The sequence below is a fragment of the Sus scrofa genome, chromosome 1, assembly GCF_054392235.1.
Source record: "Sus scrofa isolate SSC_HxYL_T2T_F1_AM1 chromosome 1, Sscrofa_HxYL_maternal_Yorkshire_Landrace_v2.0, whole genome shotgun sequence".
Lineage (NCBI taxonomy): Eukaryota > Metazoa > Chordata > Mammalia > Artiodactyla > Suidae > Sus > Sus scrofa.
In genome coordinates, this window is record NC_139383.1 from 248,012,185 (window position 1) to 248,037,815 (window position 25,631).

The window sequence follows — 25,631 nt, forward strand, 5'->3', positions numbered from 1 at the left end:
GTCTATTTGCTCAAATTTCTTAGTTTACTATAGAGTTTGAACATTTGCTTGATCTCCAGGTAGACAATCTCAATTTAGGAATTTAACATTTGCTAAACAAATGAACTGCAATCCAATCATAGAGTTCAAATGTGTGCTTACACTCTGTATACTCTGTTCAGAGAAAAAAACACAGCAAGCTATGATTTAACCAAAGCAGATACCACATGAAAACAGATGTCCAATGTATGTGGTTAGTAGGAAAACAACCAGAAAGCTAGTAAGCAGGCCCAGACACTAACACAGCAATCACAGGCCTAATCAAGAACTAACTCTGCAACAAAATGAAGTACAAAACAGTGGTGGCCTCAACAAAACTGGGGCAGCACAAAGAGAAACAGATGGAATAGACTGGAAGTAGAAGGTAAAGATAATCTTGACCAATAATCTTTCCACACTGCTCAATCATCTGAGAGACTTTTATCTTAGGATTTCTCACTCGTACTTCCCACTCTCAGGGAGAAAAAAAGTGCAAAGGGGGACACAAATAAAAAGTCTGGCGATGTAACGAAAAGCCTCATCCAAAGCAGCTGGCAGAAACACAATAGGCCTACACTCTACATTATGATGCTAACATATTCAGTGATATCTATATGTGCCATCCTCAACCAACCTTCCTCAAAAATCAGGTTGCTCTAGTACAGAAAATGTTCGATATTTATTCAAATTAGTAACTGCCAACTTGTTTAGCTATAAAAATAGAATGGGTATAGAAAACTCAGTAAGTATATAAGAAACCACCTTCCAGAGTCACTAAGATAGCAGACGTGGAAGGACCACAGAGATCACTTAAATCCAACACTCATATTTTACAGATGAGGAACTGAGGCCCACATGGCTAGTTTGTGGCAAAATTTAAATTTAAACGTAGCCTCTAAAGACCACCGAACCTCTTAGAAACAGCCTTACAGAAAATCATAAACTTAAAATTGAACCCCTATAATGAAGAGACTTAAGGTTTAAGAGGTTTTCAAAAAATGAAATATACTATGCCAACATATTTACGAGCCAGCAAGAACTGGAGAAATGAGGACCTTAGATGATACAATTCCCACTTAAAAATCCAGTCAGTAATTTCATCTTTTTAATACAAGTACATACCAGCTGCACTGCAAGGGATCTGACACCTCTATTTGGTCCTGTATTTTTACTTCTATAGAAGTCCAAATTCTTCCTCATGCAAGGCAGAAACTACTTTGATCCCAACTCTCCCTAGATCTGCATTGTTTTGATTCCTTAAAAACTGAGAAGATGGATTGAAAAGAAAAAAAATCAAGCCTAGTTACCAGAACTGCTGGCTCTTTAAAGGAATTTTGTGGTACTTGTGTTAACAGTACTTGTGATCAAGGCCAAGTAAGACCCAAAAAAGCTTGTAATTCTAAGGTAAGAAACGACTGTGAATGAGTTGCATACACTTAAATTGTCATATATTAAGTGCGTCCCTTAAGAAAACGGAAAAGGCAATTCATGATTACATTGTTTCTATTTACAATGGCAGAGTTAGCATATCCAACCTTTAATGTTAATGGTATAGATCATTTTTGCAGCACAAAGAAAAAACAAGGTCCCTTACGAGTCCTACGCGCGTAAAAAAAAAAAAACTTTATTCCCTTTGGGCCTCAGTAATTTGAAAAACTCTGGGTTCAAAACCAACCTCAATCATTCTTCGACCCTAAAATGAAGAACTTCCATCCCCTGAAAACAAAATGCAGCCTGTTCAGAAACCCACGGAGGCAGAAGGACGCGAAATAGTACCCTTCCAACCGAGTTCCGCGTTCTCCAAGGTGACATCATTTCACCTGCGCCTGGGCAAAAAGGGAGGGAGCGAGGAGCGAGGGCCAACATTCCCGCGGGCTTCGCCCGAACCTCCTCATTGCTGCCCCGGGAACAAAGAGAGCCGGGCCGCGCCCCGCCTAAGAGCGACTAACCACATCTCCAGCACAACCCGCAGGCTCCCAATGGCCTGAGGCTCGGCCCGTCCCGCCCTCGCGCGGGATCCAGGGGCCTCGGCAGCCAGTACCTGCGAGGAGAGGCTCCGCCCTGCGGGGCTACTCCCGCGGTTCCTCGCTGGGCCGCCGCCTCCTATTGTGACCGCTCGCCCAGCCAGCGGCCAGCTCGGCAGATCCTCCGTTCCCGGGCCTCCTCAACCCCGGAACCCCGGCTCCGACCAAGGCGCTGTCACGGCGCTTCCTTCCTCCCGGCACCATCACACGGGCCGCGCCAGGAAAAGACGGCTGCAGGCCCAGGATTGACAGAGTGGGTTAACGCCTCGGGGGCTCCATCCTCTACGCCCCCGCGCCCCAACCGCCCGGGCAGCCGCACGGCCCCGAACAGCGGCACGAGGGGGGCCCCGCCCCGCTGTGCCCCGCCCCGGTGCTCACAGACGAGGCTCGCGGTGCGCCGGCGCACTACCTTCCGTTGCGCGCGATACCCCCCCACCTCGCTGCTAGGCCGCAAGATGCGCGAGCACGCGGCCCTCCCACTTCTAGGTCTGGGTCGCTCCCCCCCGCCCCGCCCCCTTGCCAGAACCAACCTAAAGAGCACAAGCAGCGAGAGACCGCCAGACGCTCCGCCCCTTTCCCCCTCGGCGGGTCTGTGCACACCGAGCCCCCTTTGTTTCCACCCACAGGGGAGGGGGCGGGGCGGGCTGCGCGCGTCCCGGCGCGCGCGACTGGGACTAGTTCCGGCAACAGAGCCGACGTGCAGTGCCCATGCGCAGCCCCGCCCCGCCCGGCCCGCTGGTGCCCCCCCCCCACCCCGCCCCCAGCGCCCAGAAAGGCCACTGCGGTGGGTGGGCGGAGCCTCTCAAGGCGCACTTCTCTCCCCATCTGCACGACCCTGCCTATCACCTACTTAAACCATCAAACAGTAACTGATCTCACTCAAATTCCCAATACAGTATGTATTCATGTGACCCAAGTGTTAGAAATTTTTATTAATATAGAGGGAGATGATTTTTGTCCAAGGTGTCTCACAATGGAAAGGTAGGTTCAAACACAACCAGTCCAACTGTACGGCTCAATTAAACCTGACAGTTACTCCCGCTGAGGACTGGAAATGAAATGGGTATGAAGACAGAAGCTTCCTCTTTAAGATCTCATCACATTCAAAATCTAAAAGAGGAAGTAAGATCTTCCATAAAAGCGCAAAAAATACAAGAACATAGTAGTTTATAAGCTGTATCAGAGGAAAGGCAGGCAGGCAAGGGGGTATTATTGAAAAAGTGGGCATTAGATAGGAATTAGATGATGTCTTCAAGGATGGTGATCATATTTTAGTCCAATCAGCAAAAAAGCCAGGTTCTAGTTCTTTTGGCATTAACTAAACCAGTCTCTTTCCTGCTCTGGGCCTCAGCTGCCTCTCATGGAAAACTAGGGAATCATACTAAAACGATGTTCCAGGAACCTGGGAACCTCTAAGGAGAATAACACGAAATGGTAATTATTTGTATACATTTGTCTCCCATATCAGATTGCTTGAACTGTTTTGACTCTGTAACCCCAAGCTTCAAACCTACAGCCTGAACCACAATAGCAGGTTCTCAGCAACAGCTGAATTCAAAGTTCCAGCAATAAGGAGAAGGTATGGAGAAAAGGAAACTCTCCCACAGTGTTGGTGGGAATGTAAATTGGTGCAGCCATTTTGGAAAACAGTATGGAGATTCCTCAAAAAACTGAGTTTTGTCATATAATCTAGCAATCTCGCTTCTGTGCATCTATCTGGACAAAACTATAATTCAAAAAGATACACGCACCTCTATGGTCACAGCAACACTAGTCAAAACAGGCAACACATGGAAACAAATGTCCATTCATGCATGAATGGATAAAGAAGATGAGGTACATATATACAATGAAATACCACTCAGCCATAAAAAAAGAATGTAACTAATGCCATTTACAGCAACAGGGAAGGGATCGAGATTATCATAACAAGTGAAATAAGAAAGAAAAATACCATCTATCACTTATATGTAGAATCTAAAATGACACAAGTAAATTTATCTATGGAACGAAAGAAACAGACTCACAGACATAGCAAACAGACTTGTGGGTGCCAAGGGGGAGTTGGGGTGATGAAAGGATCAGTTAGGAGTTTGGGATTAACAAATGCAAACTACTGTATATAGACTGGATAAACAACATTCTACCGTACAGCACAAGAACTATATTCAATACCCTGTGATAAACCATAATGGAAAAGATTATGAAAAAGAAGTATATACGTAAACCTGAATCACCTGCTGTACAGCAGAAATTAATATTGTAAATCAACTATACTTGAATAAACAAATTAAACCCAGCCAACGCCCCCCCCACAAAATTCCAGCAATAAAATCACAGGCTTTTACAACTCCTGGACAAAGAGAAACTAGAATGAGATAATAGACCCCCATGAATATATCCCCTCACCCATTATAGAGTACAGTTATCTAGCCAATTCTTCCCCCAAAGCCTTCCCTGCCAGTCTTCCAAAGCAGTCAATTTGGAGATGATTATATCCAAACTTTAAAGTATTTTTTAAAATTTCATTTAATTGTATAGAGTCATAAATCCCAACCACGTTTTTAGGTGCATCCAATGTAAATCCATTTCTCTGAATCCCTCACAATTCCCCCTTTACTGCTGTGGATTCACCTAGCCTTACAGATTTTCCAACAGAATCTCAGGTGTACAAGCTTCCTTACAAAAGGAAAGAAGGACCGCTCTGTGATTTCCTCCTTTCTTCCCCTTCCTTCCTTCCTCTTTGCTTTTTAGGGCCACCCACACTCATGGCATGTGGAAGTTCCCAGGCTGGGGGTCGAATCAGAGCTACAGCTGCCAGCCTACACCACAGCCACAGCAACGTGGGATCCGAGCCACATCTACGACCTACACCGCAGCTCACGGCCACACCAGATCCTTAACCCACTGAGTGAGGCCAAGGATTGAACCTGCATCCTCATGGATACTAGTCGGATTCATTTCCACTAAGCCACAACGGGTACTCCCTATTTGTTAATTTTTTTTCCCCCATAATACAGACTACTATGAAACAGCTTTCCTTGTTTACTCGGATACAGGCTATGGGATGAGAGGTGGAAATAGAAAAAAAAAAATTGGCAACAGGGAGGGAAATTACTATTTGGAAGCTGTCCAATCACAAGAGTCAGAGATTCCTTCAGCGCTGAATCTCAGCAGCAAAAGTCTATTACTGTCCTCCAGGGTTCCTAACCCTTAGGCTTATGTGAATCCTTTATGAGGCACTCTTTGAGAACACCCTTCTCAAACAGTTAACATCTTAGCTAACTGGGTCTGAGGGCTTCATCCAAGAAGTCTATCTACATGTGAACAATGCACCTGTATCTCAAGGTTAATTAGTTTGAATCTGTACTCCAATTTCTTCTCTAATTGATTTTTCTTAGCCAGAAAATCTGGTGCCCTGCTAATATTAAACACCCAATGAGGAGGTTAAGTTTCAAAGTGGGCCACTGACCACCTAATGTGGCAGGGAGTAAATTAGAGCAGTTGCTCAACCCCAGTCCACCTAAAATTTAATTGGTGTTTGTCCAAAAAAGGTGGGCAGTCCTGCTGGAGATGTGTCCAATGAATCTGCAATGATTGAAATGTTCAACGTGTTCTTCCAAAAGGTAGCCATTAGCTACACACATGTGGCTGAGTAAGCACTTGAAATGGGCTATGAACTGAGGAGGATTGTTTAAATAGCCACATGTGGCTAGAAGACAGCACAGCACTTGTAGGGAAATCAGCTGCTCGTAGCAAGAGCTTTTTGAGAATTCTGACTTCAAGGCTGATCTTTAAAATTTGTTTTCAGAAAGTTCCTGTCATGGCTCAGTGGTTAATGAATCTGACTAGGAACCATAGGCTGCGGGTTTGAACCCTGGCCTTGCTTTGTGGATTAAGCGTTGCCGTGAGCTGTGGTGTAGGCTGCAGATGCGGTTTGGATCCTGCGTTGCTATGGCTCTGGTGTAGGCCGGCGGCTACAGCTCCGATTCGACCCCTAGCCTGGGAACCTCCATATGCTGTGAGAGCGGCCCAATAACTGGCAAACAAAACAAAAAGACAAAAAAAATAAAATTTGTTTTCAAGCTAAGGGGGAGGCAGGAGGGAGTGGGATGGACTGGGAGTCTGGGGTTAGTAGATGCAAACTATTACAGTTAGAATGGATAAGCAATGAGGTCCTACTGTATAGCACAGGGAACTATATCCAATCTCTTAGGCCACGATGGAAGATAATCTAAGAAAAAGAATGTATATATATATGTATGTATAACTGGGTTACTTTGCTGTACAGCAGAAATTGGCACAATACTGTAAATCAACTAAACTTTAATAATAATAAAAAAAGTAAAAATTCGTCTGCATGACAAAAGTGAAAACTGTGAATGACTACTAAAACTTCTTTCTGGAGTACCCGAGTCATGTAAATACCCTCAACTTCTAAAATAAAAATATACCAATACATTGCTTACCAAACAGATAAATACTGTAGTTCCTTCAAATGTATCTGGTCATTGGGTCTACATTGGTGCCCTACCATTCTAAAACAAGGGAATAACTGCTGAGATTTTTTTTATTGGGCTGCAGTGGATCTAGAGATGAATTAGGTGGTACTGGCATCTTTACAATATTAAATCTTCAACCCACAAGTAAGATGCATCCTTCTGTTTACCCGAGTTGTTCATTTTTTTTTAATAATGCTTCACAGTTTTCTGTAAAGGTCTTGAACATTTGCTCTTGGGTGTATTCTAGATTTTACAATTATTAATTCTAATAATTTATCTTAATTTTTTCGGGTTTTCTACACATGGAATTCTGTTGGCAGAAAATGACCAATTTTTCTTTCCAACATGTTTTCCTCTTGTCTTTTCTTACTGCACTGGCTTGGATCGCCAGCTCAGAGATAAATAGATACAGTGAGAACAGACATTTCTGTCTTATTCTAAAACTTGAAAACTTCCAACATTTCACTATTAAGTATGAGATTGGCAGTAGGTTTTTCATAGATCCCTTTAACAAATCAAGGGCGTTCTCCTTTATTTCTAATTCATTAAAATTTTACCATACATGGATGTTTAATTTTATCACAATTTTCTGCATCTATAAGATAATCATGGTTTTTCTGTTACTGGGTGAGTTACATTTATTGTTCTTTGGCAGTTAAAACAACTTTACATGCCTAATAAAATCATGCCATATTGTACTACCCTTTTTATATACTGAGGAAGTGAGGCTCTGTGACTACTGAAATTAGCTCATCAAAGGCCAGAGCACCTACATGGTTCCCTTGGGACAGTCACTCTTAGAATCAAGCTGCCATGCTGTGAGAAAGCCCATGCTACATATAGGTACTCAGGCTAAGGGCCCCAGCTGAAGTCTCAGCTGACAACCAGCATCAACCAATAGATATGTGAATGAAGGCATCAAGCTGACTCTAGCCTTAGCCACCATCTAACGCAACTACATGGAAGAAATTCCAAGCAAGAGCCCCCTAGCTGAGGAAGGAAATGCTAGAGCCATGAAAGATACTAAAAGATACGCTTTGCACCACTGAGTTTTATGATTATTAACTGCACGGCCATAGATAATCAGTACAGCTGAGTTTGATTGATTGATTGATTGATTTTGCTTTTTAGGGCCACACCTGCAGCATATGGAGGCTAGGGGTCTAATCAGAGCTACAGCTGCCAGCCTATGCCACAGCCACAGCAAAGCCAGATCTGAGCCCTGTCTGCGACCCACACCACAGCTCATGGCTTGTACTTCTGACATAGTCTATTTCTGTTTACCCATATTTCTCTAATGAATATGGGTCATGGGGAGATTTGTTTTTTGTTTTTTGTTTTTTGTTTTTTTTTTTTACACATAATGTGCAAGAACAATAGAAGGTCTTTAAGCGACTTTGTTTTAACTGACCTGAAAGTTAGGAATGGCTGATTAACATATAAAAAGATGCTCAGCATACTTAGCCATTAGAGAAATGCAAATTAAAACCTCAACAAGGAGTTCCCTCATGGCTCAGTGGGTCAAGGATCTCCTGTTGTCACTGCTATGGCTCTGGCTACAGCTGTGACATGGGTTTGATCCCTGGCACAGGAACTTCCACATGCCACGGGTATGGCAAAAAAATAAAGAAATAAGATGCCACTTCACACTACAATAGCTATAATTTAAAAGACAGCTGCAAAAAAAAAAGCGTTAGCAGAGTTCCCATTGTGGCTCACTGGTGACAAACCTGACTGCTATTCATGAGGATACAGTTCCATTCCTGGCCTTGCTCAGTGGGTTAAAGGAGCCTGAGTTTCGGTGAGCTGTGGTGTAGGATGCAGATGCGGCTTGGATATGGTGTTGCTGTAGCTGTGGCTGGCAGCTGTAGCTCCACTTAGACCCCCTAGCCTGGGAACTTCCTATATGCCACAGGTGTGGCCATAAAAAAAAAAGTGTTAGTAAGGACATGAAGAAACTGGAACCCTCAAGCATTTGCTGGAATACAAAACGGCACAGCCACTTTGGAAAATTTGGCAGCTCCTCGGCATGTTAAAAATCATGTGACAATAGGAGTTCCCGTTGTGGCGTAGTGGTTAACGAATCCGACTAGGAACCATGAGGTTGCGGGTTCGGTCTCTGCCCTTGCTCAGTGGGTTAAGGATCTGGCGTTGCCGTGAGCTGTGGTGTAGGTTGCAGACGCGGCTCGGATCCCGCGTTGCTGTGGCTCTGGCGTAGGCTGGTGGCTACAGCTCTGATTTAACCCCTAGCCTGCGAACCTCCATATGCCGCGGGAGCGGCCCAAGAAATAGCAACAACAACAACAACAACAAAGACAAAAGACAAAAAAAAAAAAAAAAAAAAAAAAAAATCATGTGACAATAAATAAAAACTTACTTACAGGCAAATTTCACAACAGTGTTATTCATAATAATCAAAACATGGAAACAGGAGTTCCCGTCGTGCCTCAGTGGTTAATGAATCTGACTAGGAACCATGAGGTTGTGGGTTCGATCCCTGGCATTACTCAGTGGGTTAAGGATCCGGCGTTGCCGTGAGCTGTGGTGTAGGTTGCAGATGCGGCTCGGATCCTGCATTTCTGTGGCTGTGGCGTAGGCTGGTGGCTACAGCGCCGATTAGACCCCTAGCCTGGGGAACCTCCATGTGCCACGGGAGGAGCCCTAGAAAAGGCAAAAAGGGAGTTCCCGTCGTGGCGCAGTGGTTAACGAATCCAACTAGGAACCATGAGGTTGCGGGTTCGATCCCTGCCCTTGCTCAGTGGGTTAACGATACGGCGTTGCCGTGAGCTGTGGTGTAAGTTGCAGACGCGGCTCGGATCCCGAGTTGCTGTGGCTCTGGCGTAGGCTGGTAGCTACAGCTCCAATTCGACCCCTAGCCTGGGAACCTCCATATGCTGCGGAAGCGGCCCAAGAAATAGCAACAACAACAACAACAACAACAACAAAAGACAAAAAAAAAAAAAAAAAAAAAGGCAAAAAGATTAAAAACAAAAAACAGGAAACATATCCACTAACAGGTAAATGGATAAACAAAATGTGCTAGGCCCATGCAATGGAATATTATTCACTCATAAAAAGGGAGAAGAAGTACTGATTCATGCTACAACATGGACAAATCATGTAATCATCATGCTAAGTGAAAGAAGTCAGACACAAAAGGCCACACATTGTTTGATTTCATTTATATGAAATGTGCAGAACAGGCAAATCCATAGAGATAGAAAGATTAGTGACTGCCGGGAGCTGGAGAGGGAAGGAATAATGGGGAGCGACTGCTAATGGGTATGGGATTTTTTTGGGGGGGGGTGATTAAAGTGTTCTAAAATTAGATGGTAGAGGAGTTCTCTTGCGGCACAGTGGGTTAAGGATCTGGCATTGTCACTGTGGTGGCTTAGGTCACTGCTATGGCACAGATTCAATCCCTGGCCCAGGAACTTCCACCTGCTGAGGGCACAGTCAAAAAATAAATAAATAAAATTTTAAAAAAGAAAGTTAGAAAGTAGAGATAGTTGAACTCTTTGAATATACTAAAAACCACTGTTTGCAAAGAAGAGAATTATTTTATACAAATGTAACTAAAAAATTCTGTTAAAGTTCCAGGAGTTCCCATTGTGACTCAGTGGGTTAAGAACCCAACTAGTATCCATGAAGACTCAGGTTCTCTCCCTGGCCTTGCTCAGTGGGTTATGGATCCTGTGTTGCTGTGGCGCAGGGAAGCAGCTGCAGCTCTGATTCAGCCCCTAGCCTAGGAACTTTCACGTGCCCCAGGTGAGGCCCTAAAAAGCAAAATTAAAAAAAAAAAAAAAAAAAAATTTGCCATTACTTCTGAGGAGAGAGGTTGAAGGTAGCAATGTATATCTTTTTAAAATCAAAACATAATTTTTAAAAAACTAAAAATTTAAAGATCAAGATAAAAGGAAGTAGAAAGTAATGGAATAAAAGCCAGTAGCACATTTACAACCTTTCTGAAAGTAGTCTGTGTGGGATTCCTGGGCACAAACTGGATTGGTGCTTTCTTCTGTGACAAATGGACTGAAGGGTAGCACAACAAAGTTTTGGCCAGAAGAGATTTCTGCTCTGAGTAGCCATTCATGTACACGCAGTTTAGAAAGAATTCTCCCATTTCACTTTCGCAAATGGCCAGCCATCCTAGAAGACCAGGCCACTCTGGAAAAGTGCACCATTGAGGCTACAAATAAATTCATCTCACCTGAAAGAATGGTCTCCTTTTCTGAAACTGTAAAATGTTTTATCTCATAATCAGGACAGACATAATCCTCCCCCACCACACCCCAACCCTATGCCAAATGCCAAGCTTGTTCTCTCTGTGAAGATATAACTATTTAATCCCAAGGTGACATTAGTTGAGTCAGGATAACAGTATCTAAGTGAAAAATAAATTTGTGATCACAATCACATTTTTGTAGTATACTTTATACTTTTAAAGCACGTCTACGTAACCATCACATTTGATCTGTACAATATAGCAACACACAATGTGAGGTTTCTTATAAAGAAGCACAAGAGTTCCCATTGTGGCTCAACCCTAGTCTGGGAACTTCTATATATCGAGGGTGCAGTATGAAGCAGGGCAGGGGGTCAGATTAGAGAAGCCTAGAATAACAAATAGTCGTGAATCACAATGGAGGCCAAAAGGAGCTGTGCAAGAAAAAACTGACAGGCAGACTGCCTGCCAACTGACTCGGCTTCACTGTGATTCTCCAGGGCCTTCTCCACTTGAACTTCTGTTTTTCTCTAAGCATGTCAGAGTTGAGTGGGTAAAGGTAAATTACAAATGAATTTCTTCAAATGGTAAAATATAGACTCTGGAGTTAAGTAGCTTGGGTTTGAATCCCAGTTTTTTTGTTTTGTTTTTGGCTCTAACCACAGCATATGCAAGTTCCCAGGCCAGGGATCAAATCTGAGACACAGCTGCAACCTATGCCACACTGCAGCAATGCTGGATCCTTAACTTGTGTGCCACAGTGGGAACTCCTGAATCCCAGTTTTACTGCTTACCAACTGGGTAGCCTTGTGCAAATTACTTAATCTACGTCTTACATTCTTCACCTATAAATGGGGATAAAGCAACCCCTATTTCTTCTTATACTCCTATATTCTTTCCCTGATTTGTTATTCTCCATAGCACAAATGAACTAACAATATCTTTATTTATTGGCTTGCCATCTCTCTAACCCACTTACAGAGAGAGCAAGCTCCACAGAGTAAGGATTCCTGTCCATTTGTTCAAAGCACTGTCTCTCATACCTAGAACAATGCTTATAGTAGGTACTCAAATATATAATAAGGGTTTGCTACCTGGAAATTATAAGGTAAGATATTATGAATGAATATAAAAAATATTGCTAGAAGGCTTATATGAATTGTTGTGACCAGTATAAACTGATAACATGAGAGTATGTAACTCAACAGTATTTAACAATAAACCTCAGAGTTGGAATCAGTTCCTTCCAGCACTGCAGGTTACAGACAATGTACACCACCAAAGAAACTTAAGTTGGAAAACAGGCCAAACCATGGCATTTGGGGATTTACTAGCATTTCTAAGGTTGCAGAAGGAAGGTCCAACAAATTAACTGGTCCTCTTTCTCCTTGCCTGACCCTGGTTCCATCCCAATCACACATGAATTGGTAAAATTCAGACAACTTTTGGGAGGTCCCGTTGTGGCTCAGTAGTTAACAAACCCAACTAGTATCCATGAGGATGCAGGTTTGATCCCTGGCCTTGCTCAGTGGGTTAGGGATCCAGCGGTGCCACAAGCTGTGGTATAGGTTGAAGATGCGGCTTGGATCCTGAGTGGCTGTGGCTGTGGCTACAGCATATGCTGGCAACTGTAGCTCTGATTTGACCCCTAGCTTGGGAAGCTCCATATCTCATGGGTGTGGCCCTAGAAAGACCAAAAAAAAAAAAAAAGACCAAAAAAATCAGACAACTTTTAAGAAAAATCGCCTCTTGTCCCCAAATCTGAGAAATGGACCATGCCTGAAAGCTGAGTCATAAGCAATGCATCAACATGTATGTGTTTTGACAATTTGTTCAGAATAGCCAAACGATTATTTCATGTGGCTTCTATTAGGGACAGAAGATCTCATCTAGCTTTAGCACTCCAGGGCAACTCTTGAACAAGGCCATTCTCCCACTGGGGTCAAATCTTCCAAGTTTATTTTAATAAGGGGGTTGAATGAGCTATGTTCTATAATACCTTCAATTCTCAGAGTGAGTAAGAGAGAGAGAGAGACAGAACACACACATATTCAAGTGGTATGTATCAGGCAGCATGTCTTGTGTTGCTTTTGCAAAACCAATACCTTTTTATTATAGAAAAGAAGTCAGAAGCTGCTACAAACATAAGAGATTTGATTCTTTCTTTTTCTTTATGGCTGCACATGCAGCATATGGAAGTTCCTAGGTTGGGGTCAAATCAGAGCTGCAAGTGCTGGCCTATGCCACAGCCACAGCAATGGCAGATCTTTAACCCACTGAGCAAGGCCAGGAATCAAACCCGCATCCTCACAGACACTACGTTAGGGTCTTAACCCCCTAAGCCACAATGGGAACTTCCGAGATTTGATTCTTATCCAATCCACTACTCTCCTCCCCAGAATAATATCTTATTATTATCCATAATAATTATAATATCCCACTTATTCTGCTGTACACTTTTTTAATATAATACACTTTTTGTATAATTTTTTTAGTTTTTTTGGCCACGCCCAAAGCATGTAGAAGTTCCTGGGCCAGGGGTCAAATCCTCGCCATAGCAGTGACCAGAGCCACAGCAGTGACAACACTGGATCCTTAACACACTGAGCCATCAGTGAACACCTGCTGTGCTTATTGTAGTATACTACATAATTTATGTATTATGTTTATTTTTATTGCCTACCTCCTCAGACTGAATACTCATGAAAAAACAGCAATCCTTGTTTTGGATCCTGATGTATTCCCTAAGCGCCAAGAATTATAGCTGCCAACCAACAAGTATTATTTGCTAACTGAATCAGTTGAATAAATCATAAATATAGTTAAGAGACTCATCCATTCTCTCAGTTTCCCTCTGGGAAACAATCATCAATATATTCATGGTAGGCTGGAGAGAGAGGAGAGCAGTTTCTGACAGTTCTCTGATCTGCTGATCAGGTGACAAAATCCCTTAAAACTTTTCTTGTCTCCACCCTGTGTATTTCAGAAAAGATCCCTTATCATAAAAGCACAAAATTAGTCACACAGACATTCAGAAAGTAGGAGGAAAACCATTTTAAAGTAGATGCAAAGTATCTGGCAGAGGTGGATAGAAATCTCACCTCTAGACTCTAAGCCTAGACAAAACACAGCATCTCCACCATAAATGAACACATTACACAGGTGGAGGCACATTACATTTGGCAGGGGAAAGGAAATTTAACCTCCCAAACATCTTAACAATTATGAAACACAATGGTTTGTAATATTACTGATGGATTTTTGCCTTTTCTATCATCGGTCTTATTTTCAAATGCTCATTTCTAAAATCTGTGGTTTACAGAATTTTAGGGAGCTAGTTATACAGCCCAGAAGTCCCTTTCAGTGGCTTGTTTCAATAAGAAGTTAAAAGTTAAACCCATGCCTCTGGATTACTTTAATAAAAAGAAAGAATCTGGAATGCTAAAAGCATACCATTCTCTCTGTAAACAGACTGAAATCTGACTGAGCAGAGCTCACGAAGACAGAGGGATCAACATACAAAACAAAGAAGGCCATTTGGAAAATCCCAATGATCAGCCAACTTCTTGACTGAGTTCCAACAGGATGAGGGAGGAGGATCTTGATTAAAGCAACAGAGAAAAACATAACTTGGATTGGTCTGCCTGGGGAAACTACTGAAGGAGTGATACATTCCTACATAAGACATAGGAAATGGGAGGGAACACTGGAAACTGATGATGGAAAAGACTAAATTTAAGCCCATCCAACAGCAGCAGCCAGAGGTTCCAAACAGCAGGCCCATATTAGTATGAAGGGCTGGGCCATCAAGGGTGCTGATGAATACTGGAAAGCCCCCAAAGACCAGTGTCTTTAGAGGTAAAAAGAACAGAAGCAAAATACCAAAATGAAACAAACTGCAAGTCTGGACCTACTTTAACAAAACAGGCCCAAAGCTGGCTTCTTTTGCCTGAATCAGACAGGTTCCATTCTCAATCCTCAACATTTAAATTGGGCTTTGGAAACAGAGCCAAAAGCTAAGTATATGAAGACGTATAATATAATCAACTACAAACCAAATCGGAATGTCTAAGATATTTCAAAATGGAAAATTCAGACACAAACTGCTGAGAGAGTTATTGGCTTTTGGGAGCACCTGCTCATATGTTAACATAATCCATCCAGGCTAAGAAGGAAGAGGAAACACAGTGAGGGAGACAGGGATGGCAGTAAGGAAATAAACAGAAGGTTTATCAGGAGTCCAGCCCACCTCCTGGGAATTATCCGCACGTTTTCTGGAAGAGCCTAATAATCTGGCACACAAATCAGCAAGGCTCTCTGCATCTGAACATTGTCACACTCTCCTGGCCCTATGTCCAGAGTTATGTAAGTGAATCCAGAGATATAAAGGCAACATGCATTTTCACCATTGTAGACATCAACACGGACCTCACCTTGTCACTGTCATCATGACAAATGTGGTCGTGATGGATGGACTGGCACTGAAAAGAAGCACCAACACTACCTACAAAAGAAAGGGAGGAAAAGTTAAGGTGCAATAAATTCCTTACATTTAAACTGCTTTCCAATTAAAAGTGCCTTTATATGCATCATCCCATCCAATCCTCAACAATACTCGGAAGTAGGCAGGACAGGGACTGTTATTCGTGCAGTTTTACTGAGCAAAACAAAACACAGAGAGACTGACTTGCACAAAGTAGCAGTCAGTGAAATGGCACATCTGAAACCAGAACCCCATTATTCAAACCCTTAAATCACCACTTTCTACTATACTGAGACGTTAGTTTTTGGAATAAGCCCACCTAGATGAGCATAACAGCCTTTAATTAGGCAAACTTCTATTTGGAAAAAAGTGTCCTGCTTTTCAGACTACATATAATTTCTTGGAGAAAAAAACTGACCCTATAAATTCTCTGCATACAAATAATACCATCTAAAACACAATATAAAAGACTATACATAGGTTTTTAATTACTTTAGAAAGTATGTATTTTTAATATACCGAACCCTTTGTTAATTTGAAGACCTATCTCCTAATAACTGCTCTAAGACAACAGTGACATTTCTAACCAAGAGGAAAACAAATGACCAATAAATGATTGGAACAACTGATAAGCAATTTGGAAAAAAGTTTTAGTTTATGCATCACCATACAGAATATGATGACTCAAAGATCTATATAAACATAAAAAAACGATTTTAAAAGAAAATACAGATTTAAAAAACAGTCTTAGAGTAAGAAAAAAATCTTCTGAAAGATACTAAAATAAGAAGGCATAAATAAAAAATCAGCACACATGTCTGTGGACCAAAGATGACCAATACTCCTTCTTATGTATGTGCATTTGACCCTGGGTTAATCCCTGTTAACCAGATTAAGACAGTATGCCAACTATGTTACCTGGTAACATTGCTTATGATAGGAATCACCAAATGAGTAAACCACAGTTTACTAATGGACACCCAGTAGGAAGCCCTGTTTTTGAACTTCTCTTGAGTGTGATGACGTGTAAATATTTAATCACGTCCCTGGCAGAAGACCTTAGAAACTATGCCCATGGAGTTCTCTGCACCACCCAATACAGATCTCATCTCTTTCAACTGAAGCTGTGAGAAGAGCATTTCAGAGAGAATGAATTGCAGCAAGGATTCCCACCATCTTACTGACAAGTTAATAGTTTCTATCCTGCTGAATAGTGCTGCCTACTGAGACCTATGGTGGTTTTACTAGTCTGAACCTGTAAGTGTTTATTTTTATTTTTTGCCTTTTTAGGGCCACACCCATTGCACCCAGGCTAGGGGTCAAATCGGAGCTTCAGCTGCCAGCCTACACCATGGCAACAGCCTACACCATGGCAATAGCCTACACCACAACAACGCCAGATTCGCACCAAATCCAAGACCTACGCCACAGCTCACAGCAACACTGAATCCTTTAACCCGCTTAGCAAGACCAGGGATTGAACGTGCATTCTCATGGATACTAGTTGGATTTCGAACCAGCTGAGCCACAATGGGAACTCCGTGTGTGTTTAGTTGACCCTAAGAAGACATACCACTGCTACGTGTGGATGTTACATTGGCAAAAAGACCAAAAAAAACAAAAAACAATGAGATCCTGCTGTATAGCACTGGGAACTGTATCTAGTCACTTACGATGGAGCATGACAATGTGAGAAAAAAGAATGTATACATGTATGTGTGACTGGGTCACCTTGCTGTACAGTAGACAATTGACAGAACACTGTAAACCAGCTATAATGAAAAAAATAAAAATCATTACAAAATTAAAAAAAATAAATAAAAATAAAATGAGTAGGGTTTCTGTTTGACCTTTTCACTGGACTATCAGAATACCTTAGAATACTAAGGGAAAGACCCAATGCAGAGGCATCCTAGGGGCAAATGAATGCACACAAGCACAGCTAGCTTCCCTCTTCAGCTGTCTCGGCTCCCTAACACAAAGGATATAGATAGATCGAACTGAACTCCTGAGAATAAAACAAAAATCTTATGGCAACTTTGCATACGCAAGTCAGAGAAAGTACACAGCAGCAAAAGAAGAAACCTTCTATACTAAAATAAAGGGTCCAATTTTCGAAAATTGAAAGAATCTAGCCAAAATACTACATTAAGTGACAGTGTTTAACCACTTTTAATTTTTCTGATTTTTTTCAAATACATTTTATAAAGCTATTATTCCTGCTCAAGAGCCTCCCTTGCACTCTACTACTCCAGGTACAAAGTTTATGTCCGAATCCTCCCCATGGGGAATGTGGCAGTGTGCTTCCAGGCAGACAGGGCTTGTTCTTCTGTCTTGTAAGCACTCAGTGCTCTGCTCACACCAGCCTGACAGTTCTCCCTGTGGTTCTTTACCTAGGACCCAAGACTTACATGAGTATAAAATTTTATTCTTATTTTCATTAACTTGAAACCGAAATGTAAAAATCCACTCTATTATAAATATAACAACAAACCACATGAGGACTGACAATACCTGTGACTCTGTCCCTAATAATAATACCACATATATTTTCATACAATACAGTTACTGGAAGTATAATGAAATATCATTTACACTTATCACAGTACTTTGAGTTTATAACAGCTATTAGGCTAGAATGTGTTATTTAATTAATTAATAAGGGATGCATATATATTTTATCACAAATTAGTTTTTAATATTTTGATAATTATATTTCAGTATGACTGGTTTCCTTTGTAATTTCACTACCTTATTTTATGCAATTAAAAATATTCTTCTGGGAGTTCCTGCTGTGGTGCAGTGGGTTAAGAATCCCACTGCAGTGGCTCAGGTTGCTGCTGGGGTGCAGGTTCAATCCCTGGCCCTGCACAGTGGGTTAAAGGATTTAGTGTTGCCATAGCTGTGGTGTAGGTGGCAGCTATGGCTCAGATTCAATCCCTGGCCCGTGAACTTCCATATGCCGCAGGTGCAGCAACTTAAAAAAAAATAAATTTTTTTTTCTCGGGAGTTCCCATTATAGCTCAGTGGAAACAAATCTGATTAGCATCCATGAGGACACAGGTTCAACCCCTGGCCTCGCTCAGTGGGTTAGGGATCCAGCATTAGGTCACAGACATGGCTTGGATCGGGTTTGGCTGTGGCAGTGGCTGTGGCATAGACTAGCAACTACAGCTCTGATGTGACCCCTAGCCTGGGAACTTCCTTCCATATGTCATGGGTGCAGCCCTAAAAAAAAAAAAAGTAATAATAATAATAATAATCTCCTGGAAAGGGGCCTATAAACTTCATCTGAATAGGACCCAAGACTTATATTGGAATTAACACATGCCATACAACCCTACTTTAGTTAGAAGATCCTGGGACCAGAAGAACAAACTAGATCAGAAGCATTATGCAACATCCTAGGAAGAGTCAGACAAAAATATGTGAAATCAGAGAAAGAAAATGGAAGTGAGGACTCAAGTTAGAAGGGAGGGCATGGAGCCCAAAGTTTAGAACTAGGAACACAAAGAGGTTGAGGTTGAAACAGTGGTGGAAGGTAGAGCAACTGCCAAGACTATCAGCTAGTGCTTTTGGTCCACAAGGGCAAGACAGTGAAGTAAAACAGAGACACTATTGGTCACGTTCCCAGAGACACTATACTGCAAAATCCAACAGTCAATTCTGAATCCTCGTCTTTCTGCATCTACTTGGCAGTATTTGACCCGACTGACCTCATTCTCCTTTGTGAGACTCTGTTCTTCACTTGGCCTCAGGAAAGCTTCCTTTAACACTGGCTACAAGTTCTCAGTCCTATTTGCTGGATTCTCATCTCCTGAATTTCTAAAGGTTGGATGGAATGTCCTAAAGATCAATCCTCAGACTTCTCTTTTCCATCTATATTCACTACTTTAGTGATCCCAACCAATTTTTATATCCTGCTACCTATTCAGTATCACTTAGACAGCTAAGCAGTAACTCAAACATAACATGTCCAAAAGTGAGCTTGTGCTCTTCTCTAAACCTACCTCCAATTCCAGTTAATAGCAGAACTATTCACCAGCTGCTTGGCCAAAACCCTTGGCTTCTTCTTCAACTCACATACATTTAAGAGCTGGCAAATCCTGTTGGTCCCACTTTAAAAATGTGCCTGAAATGTAACTAATTAGCATCATCTCCATTTCTGCTACCCAGGCCAAAACCTAGACTAAGGCAACCAACAGTTTCCTAACTGGTCTCCTTAGTTCCACTCTTTCCCCATGAACTTTCCGTTCCTCCTCCCCAGTCTATTCTCCATGTAGTAGTGTGACTGGGAAAAAAAAAAAAGTAGTGTGACTGACTCTTTTCATGGTTCAGATGGATCATGTCACTCCTCTGAAAACCCTGGTTCCTTGTCTCAACCAAAATAAAATTCAAAGCCCTTACTCCTTGGTCCAAGGTCTCACATGACCTGGCTATCCTAGACCTTTCTGATCATATCTCCTACCACTTCTTCCCTAAAAGGAAACTAAAATACAGTAAACACACCAGTAGCATATCATCATGCTAGCATGTAATATACTTAGAAAACTGTCAAAAAAAATACCGTAAACCACTCTTTCTTGCAATAATGTGGACCATCCAGAACTCACATCCCCTTTGTTGACATGCAGTGTGGTTTTCCAAGTAACATGTTGTCTCAAGGACAGCTGGAATGTAAGTGAAACTCTTCTGCATACGGCTTTGTAATAAATAAATAAATGAATAAATAAATAAGCAAAATACATTTAAAATGTTGTAAAACATCAGCAGAAAAACATTTCTGAGATATACATGTATTGCTTGAAACCTGGGTATAAAAAGTAAGAGTCATTAACCACAAAATCAAAATGCAGAGACTTGAGCAAAATGTGCATATCCCTTTAAAAGTGGTTAGCCTCTTTAAGTTGTCATGAAAATGTAGCACTTTAAGCACTGTTAGAATTATTCCTCAACGTGCACATCTGAGATGGGGTTTGCACTGTAATAGAAGTTTGTTAATCTAGAAGTATGAAGCGGGCCTCTCTTAAGCATTTTGTAGACTCAACAGCTAGCAGCCTGTGATCTCTGAAACAAAGATTTGAGGCTTTATTCCTACGCTGTTGGTGGGAATATAAATTGGTACAACCACTATGGAAAACAGTGTGGAGCTACCTCAAAAAACTACATAAAACTACCATATGACCCAGCAATCCCACTCTTGGGCATATATCCAGACAAAACTTTCACTGAAAAAGATACATGCACCCATGTGTTCACTGCAACGCTATTCACAATAGCCAAGACATGGAAACAACCTAAACGTCCATCAACAGATGAATGACTTAAGAAGATGTGGTACACATACACAATGGAATACAGGTCAGTCACAAAAAAGAACAAAATAATGCCATTTGCAGCAACATAGATAGAACTAGAGAGTCTCATACTAAGTGAAGTCAGAAAGACAAATATCATATGATATCATTTATATCTGGAATCTAATATATGGCAGAAATGAACTTTTCCACAGAAAAGAAACTCATGGACTTGGAGAACAGACTTGTGGTTGCCAAGGGGGAAGGGAGTGGGATGGACTGGGAGTTTGGAGTTAATCGATGCAAACTATTGTGCTTGGAGTAGATAAGAATGACATCGAGCTGTACAGCGCTGGGAACTACATCTAGTCACTTATGATAGAACACAATGGAGGATAATGTGAGAAAAAGAATATATATATATATATATGACTGGGACACTGCTGTACAGTAGAAACTGACAGAACCCTGTAAATCAACTACAATGGAAAAAATTTAAATCTTTAAAAATTTTTTTAAAATCTAGGGAATCTTGGATTATACAAAGTAATGTAAGTAACAAACATGTTGAAAAAGTAAAAAAAGATTTGAGGGTTTAAAAGTGAAGGTTTTGGAGCTCCCTGATGGCACAGCAGGTTAAGGATCCAGCACTGTCACTGCTGTGGCTTGGGTTCAATTCTGCGCCTGGGAACTTCTGCATACCATGTGTACAGCCAAAACAAAACAAAACAAACAAACAAAAAAAACAAAGTGAAGGTGTTAAGTATAAACTTGGAAAATGGGGCACCAACCTAAGTAAGAACCACATGTTTTCTGAGACCTGCCCTGCAAGACCAAAAGAGGCAGCTCTCACTGGCCAAAGTTTTACCAGTTTAAGCATTAAAACAAAATAAAACAAGACTATAGCTGACCAAAACACACAGTATCAATGTAAATGTGAGAGTCCCCTACTTTAAAGGTGGGGACGGGGAGCAAAACATCAAGTATTACTTCTTCTTTTTTTTATGGCCTCCCCCACAGCGTATTTAGGTTCCCAGGCTAGGTGTCAAATCAGAGCTGTAGCCTCTGGCCTACACCACAGTCCCAGCAACATCAGATCCAAGTGGAGTCTGCAACCTACACCACAACTCATGGCAACACCATATCCTTAACCCACTGAGGGAGGCCAGGGATCGAACCTGTGTTCTCGTGGATGCTAGTCAGGCTCGTTAACCACTGAGCCATGACGGGAACTCCTCAACTGCTACTTCTGGAAGTATCCATAAAAACAGCTTCTTACTTTAAAAACTTGGTAATTAAAACCAAAAAATCATGCATTTATCACACCGTTTACAGTTACTGAACAGCCCCAGTTCTACATTACAGAAGCCAGCTAAAACATATAGAAGGAATTTCAAATTAGAAAACATCATTTTTTGCAAACCCCATAAAACTGTTGATTCAGGTAAGTTACCAATTAGGCTAAAATCATTAGGTGAATGGCTGATGGGGGTTCGTAAAGTGCCAAAGTAACACTAGCCAAAGTAACACTACACTGGTTAGCTGTAGTTGCAGGGAGAACCTAACTACAAGGTAAAAAGATCAAATTTCATCATCTTAATCCAAAGGCTAATCTTAGCATCAGACACTGAAAATCAGACACATTCTGTTTGGCATTCAAATAAAAAATCAGCTTCATCAAATCAATGGATGTGATTGCCAGTTTACAGGGGATATAAGAACAAACAACAATGGAACTTCCTCATGGCTCAGGAGATTAAGGATCCGGCATTGTCACTGCTATGGCACAGGTTCCATCCTGCCCTGGAACTTCTGCATGCCAGGGCTCAGCCCCCCATCTCGTCCCCTCCAAAAGAAAAACAAACGATATAACAAGAAGCAATCAGCACATCCAAAGTTGGTTCCATAGGAGTTCCCGTTGTGGCTCAGTAATAATGAACCCAACTAGTATCCACGAGGATATGGATTCAATTCCTGGCCATGCTCAGTGGGTTAAGGATATGGCATTGCTGTGAGCTGTGGTGTAAATTGAAGATGCAGCTCAGATCTGGTGCTGCAGTGCCTATGGCTTAGGCCGACAGCTGTAGCTCCAATTTGACTCCTAGCCTGGGAAATTACACTTGACATGAGTGAGGCCCTAAAAAACAAACAACAACAACAAAAAAACCCAAAAAACCAAAGTTGGTTTTGCAGAAGTTCTCAGTAAGTCAGTGTTTTTATTATTTATTTAGGCCATGGAAGTTCTCAGGCCGGGGACTGAACCCGAGTCACTGCAGTGACCACAGACACTGCAGTGACGATGCTGTGCCACAAGGGAACTTCCAGTAAGTCAGTGTTATTAATATTCTAGAAGGAAAAAGAAAAGATAGGAAATGTGCTAGACTAAAAGAGATTAAAGGAAATAATCAGATACAATGTGCATACCAGATTACATATTAGTTTAAATAAACCAGTTAAAAAGGATATTTGAGAGAGAATGGGAGAAATCTGAATATGGTAAAAATTAGATGAGATGAAAACTTACTTATAAACTTACAAAATGTTACCTTAAAAAAGCAAAGTAGAGAAGAATGTGAATAGTACGGTAATACCTGGGTGACAAAAGGAAATTTTTTTATTTTTGCTGATCTATACTTCTGATTTGTTCCCATGATGTCATTTAAAAAAGGGCCTAGGAGTTCCCGTCGTGGCGCAGTGGTTAACGAATCTGACTAGGAACCATGAGGTTGAGGGTTCGGTCCCTGCCCTTGCTCAGTGGGTTAACGATCCAGCGTTGCCGTGAGCTGTGGTGTAGGTTGCAGACGCGGCTCGGATCCCGCGTTGCTGTGGCTCTGGTGTAGGCTGGTGGCTACAGCTCCGATTCAACCCCTAGCCTGGGAACCTCCATATGCCGCGGGAGCGGCCCAAGAAATAGCAACAACAACAACAACAACAACAAAAAGACAAAAAAAAAAGGGGGGGGGGGCCTAGTTCCAAGGCTAGCTTCCAGTATCCCTAGGAATACTAGACCAAATGGGCCAACCAGACTCAAGAAAAACAAAGGACTCCAAAAGCACCCCCCTGACCATGAGTAGGATTCTTGAGGTGACTCTCCATTACCTTCTCTCTCCTTTATGAAATCTTGTTCACAGATGATCGTGGTGGCAACTGTTAAGGTGCTGTGCTAGGACGTAACTGATAGCCTAAGTGCAGTCAGGGATATATCTTTACTCCATTCATTTTGTTATTAAGCTCCAGTCCAAATCCATAATGGCTTCTGACAAAAGTACCTTGAAGAGAAGGCACTTGAGACCAACCTATGAGCACTTGTTCATGAAATCCCTCAAAGAAGTCACTCTCTTCTCCATCCAATCCTCTCCCAAACACACACACACAGAACTGGGAGTAGAGACATGGATAGATGACTGACCTGGGCTGGCGGAAGGGCAGCACTGGGCAGGTAAGGACTGAACCTCATGCCTCAGTGATCTAACCAGGGCTTCTTACACACCAGTTAAGTACATAAGATGATGATCAAGGCTTGGAACAATTAGTTTCTACATCCCAAAGAGGACAAGTGATTAACACGTGGCCAAGATGGTAGTCATGTCTGAGTCAGATTCTCCTTTATAATCCAAAGACTGGCTAGCAAAGTAGAATTCAATCATTCATTGTGGCAGATGGGTTTATAAATTCCTGAAGGAGATGGTAAAATTTAGCTAAAAGATGCTAGATCTTACAATGCTTTTAGATTCTTTAGGACACTGGTACAGGCCCTTGCACATAATGGGTATTCTGTACAATTTAATTAATTGTTTTGAAATCTGGTCCCATTTTCTGAGGTATTAACAACCTTTACAAATCAGTCTTTTGAAAACTAACCTATCAGTCACCACAATCCAAATAACTGACAAAGATACTAAAAAGAGACACTCAGCACTTAATGTCTAATATTTTGATTCTGCTCTCATTTACTGTTGTTTTTTTTTTTCCCCAGGGCCCTTCTCCTTTGACTCTAGCAAAACCGTTTTTTCTTAAGCGCCTGATTTTACAGTAGGACATGAAAACATATTGATCCTTATCCAATACTTGGCCTAGAGGTTGCTACACATTCTGGAACATCATCTCTCTGGGTTTCAATCACATCATTTGCAGTACAACTGCTACTGGGATACCAGAGTCTAGGGCACGGCTGCAAAGAAATGTGCCAGAAGGTTCAGAGTCTTACAACCAACTAAGATTTCTGTATATCTGCTCCGAAGATTTAAGTATCATCCAACTGTTAAAACCCTAAGGATCTGGCGCTGCTATGAGCTGTGGTGTAGGTCACAGACCTGGCTCGGATCCCATGTTGCTGTGGCTGTGATTGATTTGACCCCTAGCCTGGGAACTTCCATATGCCTTGGGAGTGGCCCTAAAAAGACAAAAAATAAACAAACAAATAAGATAAAACCCGACATTATTTACTCATCAATCCTCAATGTTTCAAGTTTTCTCCAAATGAACGTAAAAAACAAATTGCACTATCTTTGGAAATTTTACTTAAAACTTACAAGACAGGAGGGAGTTTCCATTGGGGATCAGTGGTAACAAACCCAACTAGCATCCATAAGGACTTGGGTTTGATCCCTGGCTCCTGCTCAGTGGGTTAAGGATCTACCGTTGCTATGAACTGCGGTATAAGTTGCAGACATGGCTCAGATTCCGAGTTGCTGTGGCTGTGGCATATGCCAGCAGCTACAGCTCTGATTTGACCCCTAGCCTGGGAACCTCCACATGCCATGGGTACAGCCCTAATAAGACCAAAAAAAGACAAAAAAACAAAAAACCCAAAAAACAAAAAAACAAAAAACCTTACAACTCTCTTAGTGCACCTTAAGACATTATTAATGTAAGGTAAATGTTGATAAATAACATGTGAGGAAAAAGCCGATCTTATTCTATAAGTGATGATCAGCTGCTTATTTACTTTTATACTAAGACCTTAATAATACTTCTAGCTACCTAGGGCAGAAAATTCAATTTCAGAGTCTCAAGAAGTTTTGTTTTGTTTAAAACAATTTTGTTGAGATAGAATTCATATACCACACAATTCATCCATTT

At 41.6% G+C, this 25,631-nt stretch overlaps 1 protein-coding gene across 20 annotated transcripts in view; it reads right to left on the reverse strand.

Annotated features, from left to right (window-relative positions):
- RNF38 (ring finger protein 38) overlaps window positions 1–25,631 on the reverse strand; it is a 129,676-nt gene that overhangs the window by 59,147 nt on the left and 44,898 nt on the right. For 4 of the 20 annotated variants that reach the window (XM_013993659.3, XM_013993658.3, XM_013993657.3 and 1 more), the window contains exon 2: window positions 15,203–15,273. The exons of 1 other annotated variant lie outside the window; for it this stretch is intronic. In XM_013993659.3, the coding sequence (XP_013849113.2) occupies window positions 15,203–15,273 (71 nt within the window). Of the gene's footprint in view, window positions 1–1,693; window positions 2,390–2,572; window positions 2,693–15,202; window positions 15,274–25,631 lie in introns of those variants that run through there. 15 more of the 20 variants (XM_005660244.4, XM_021066052.2, XM_013993662.3 and 12 more) reach the window with 8 other exon arrangements.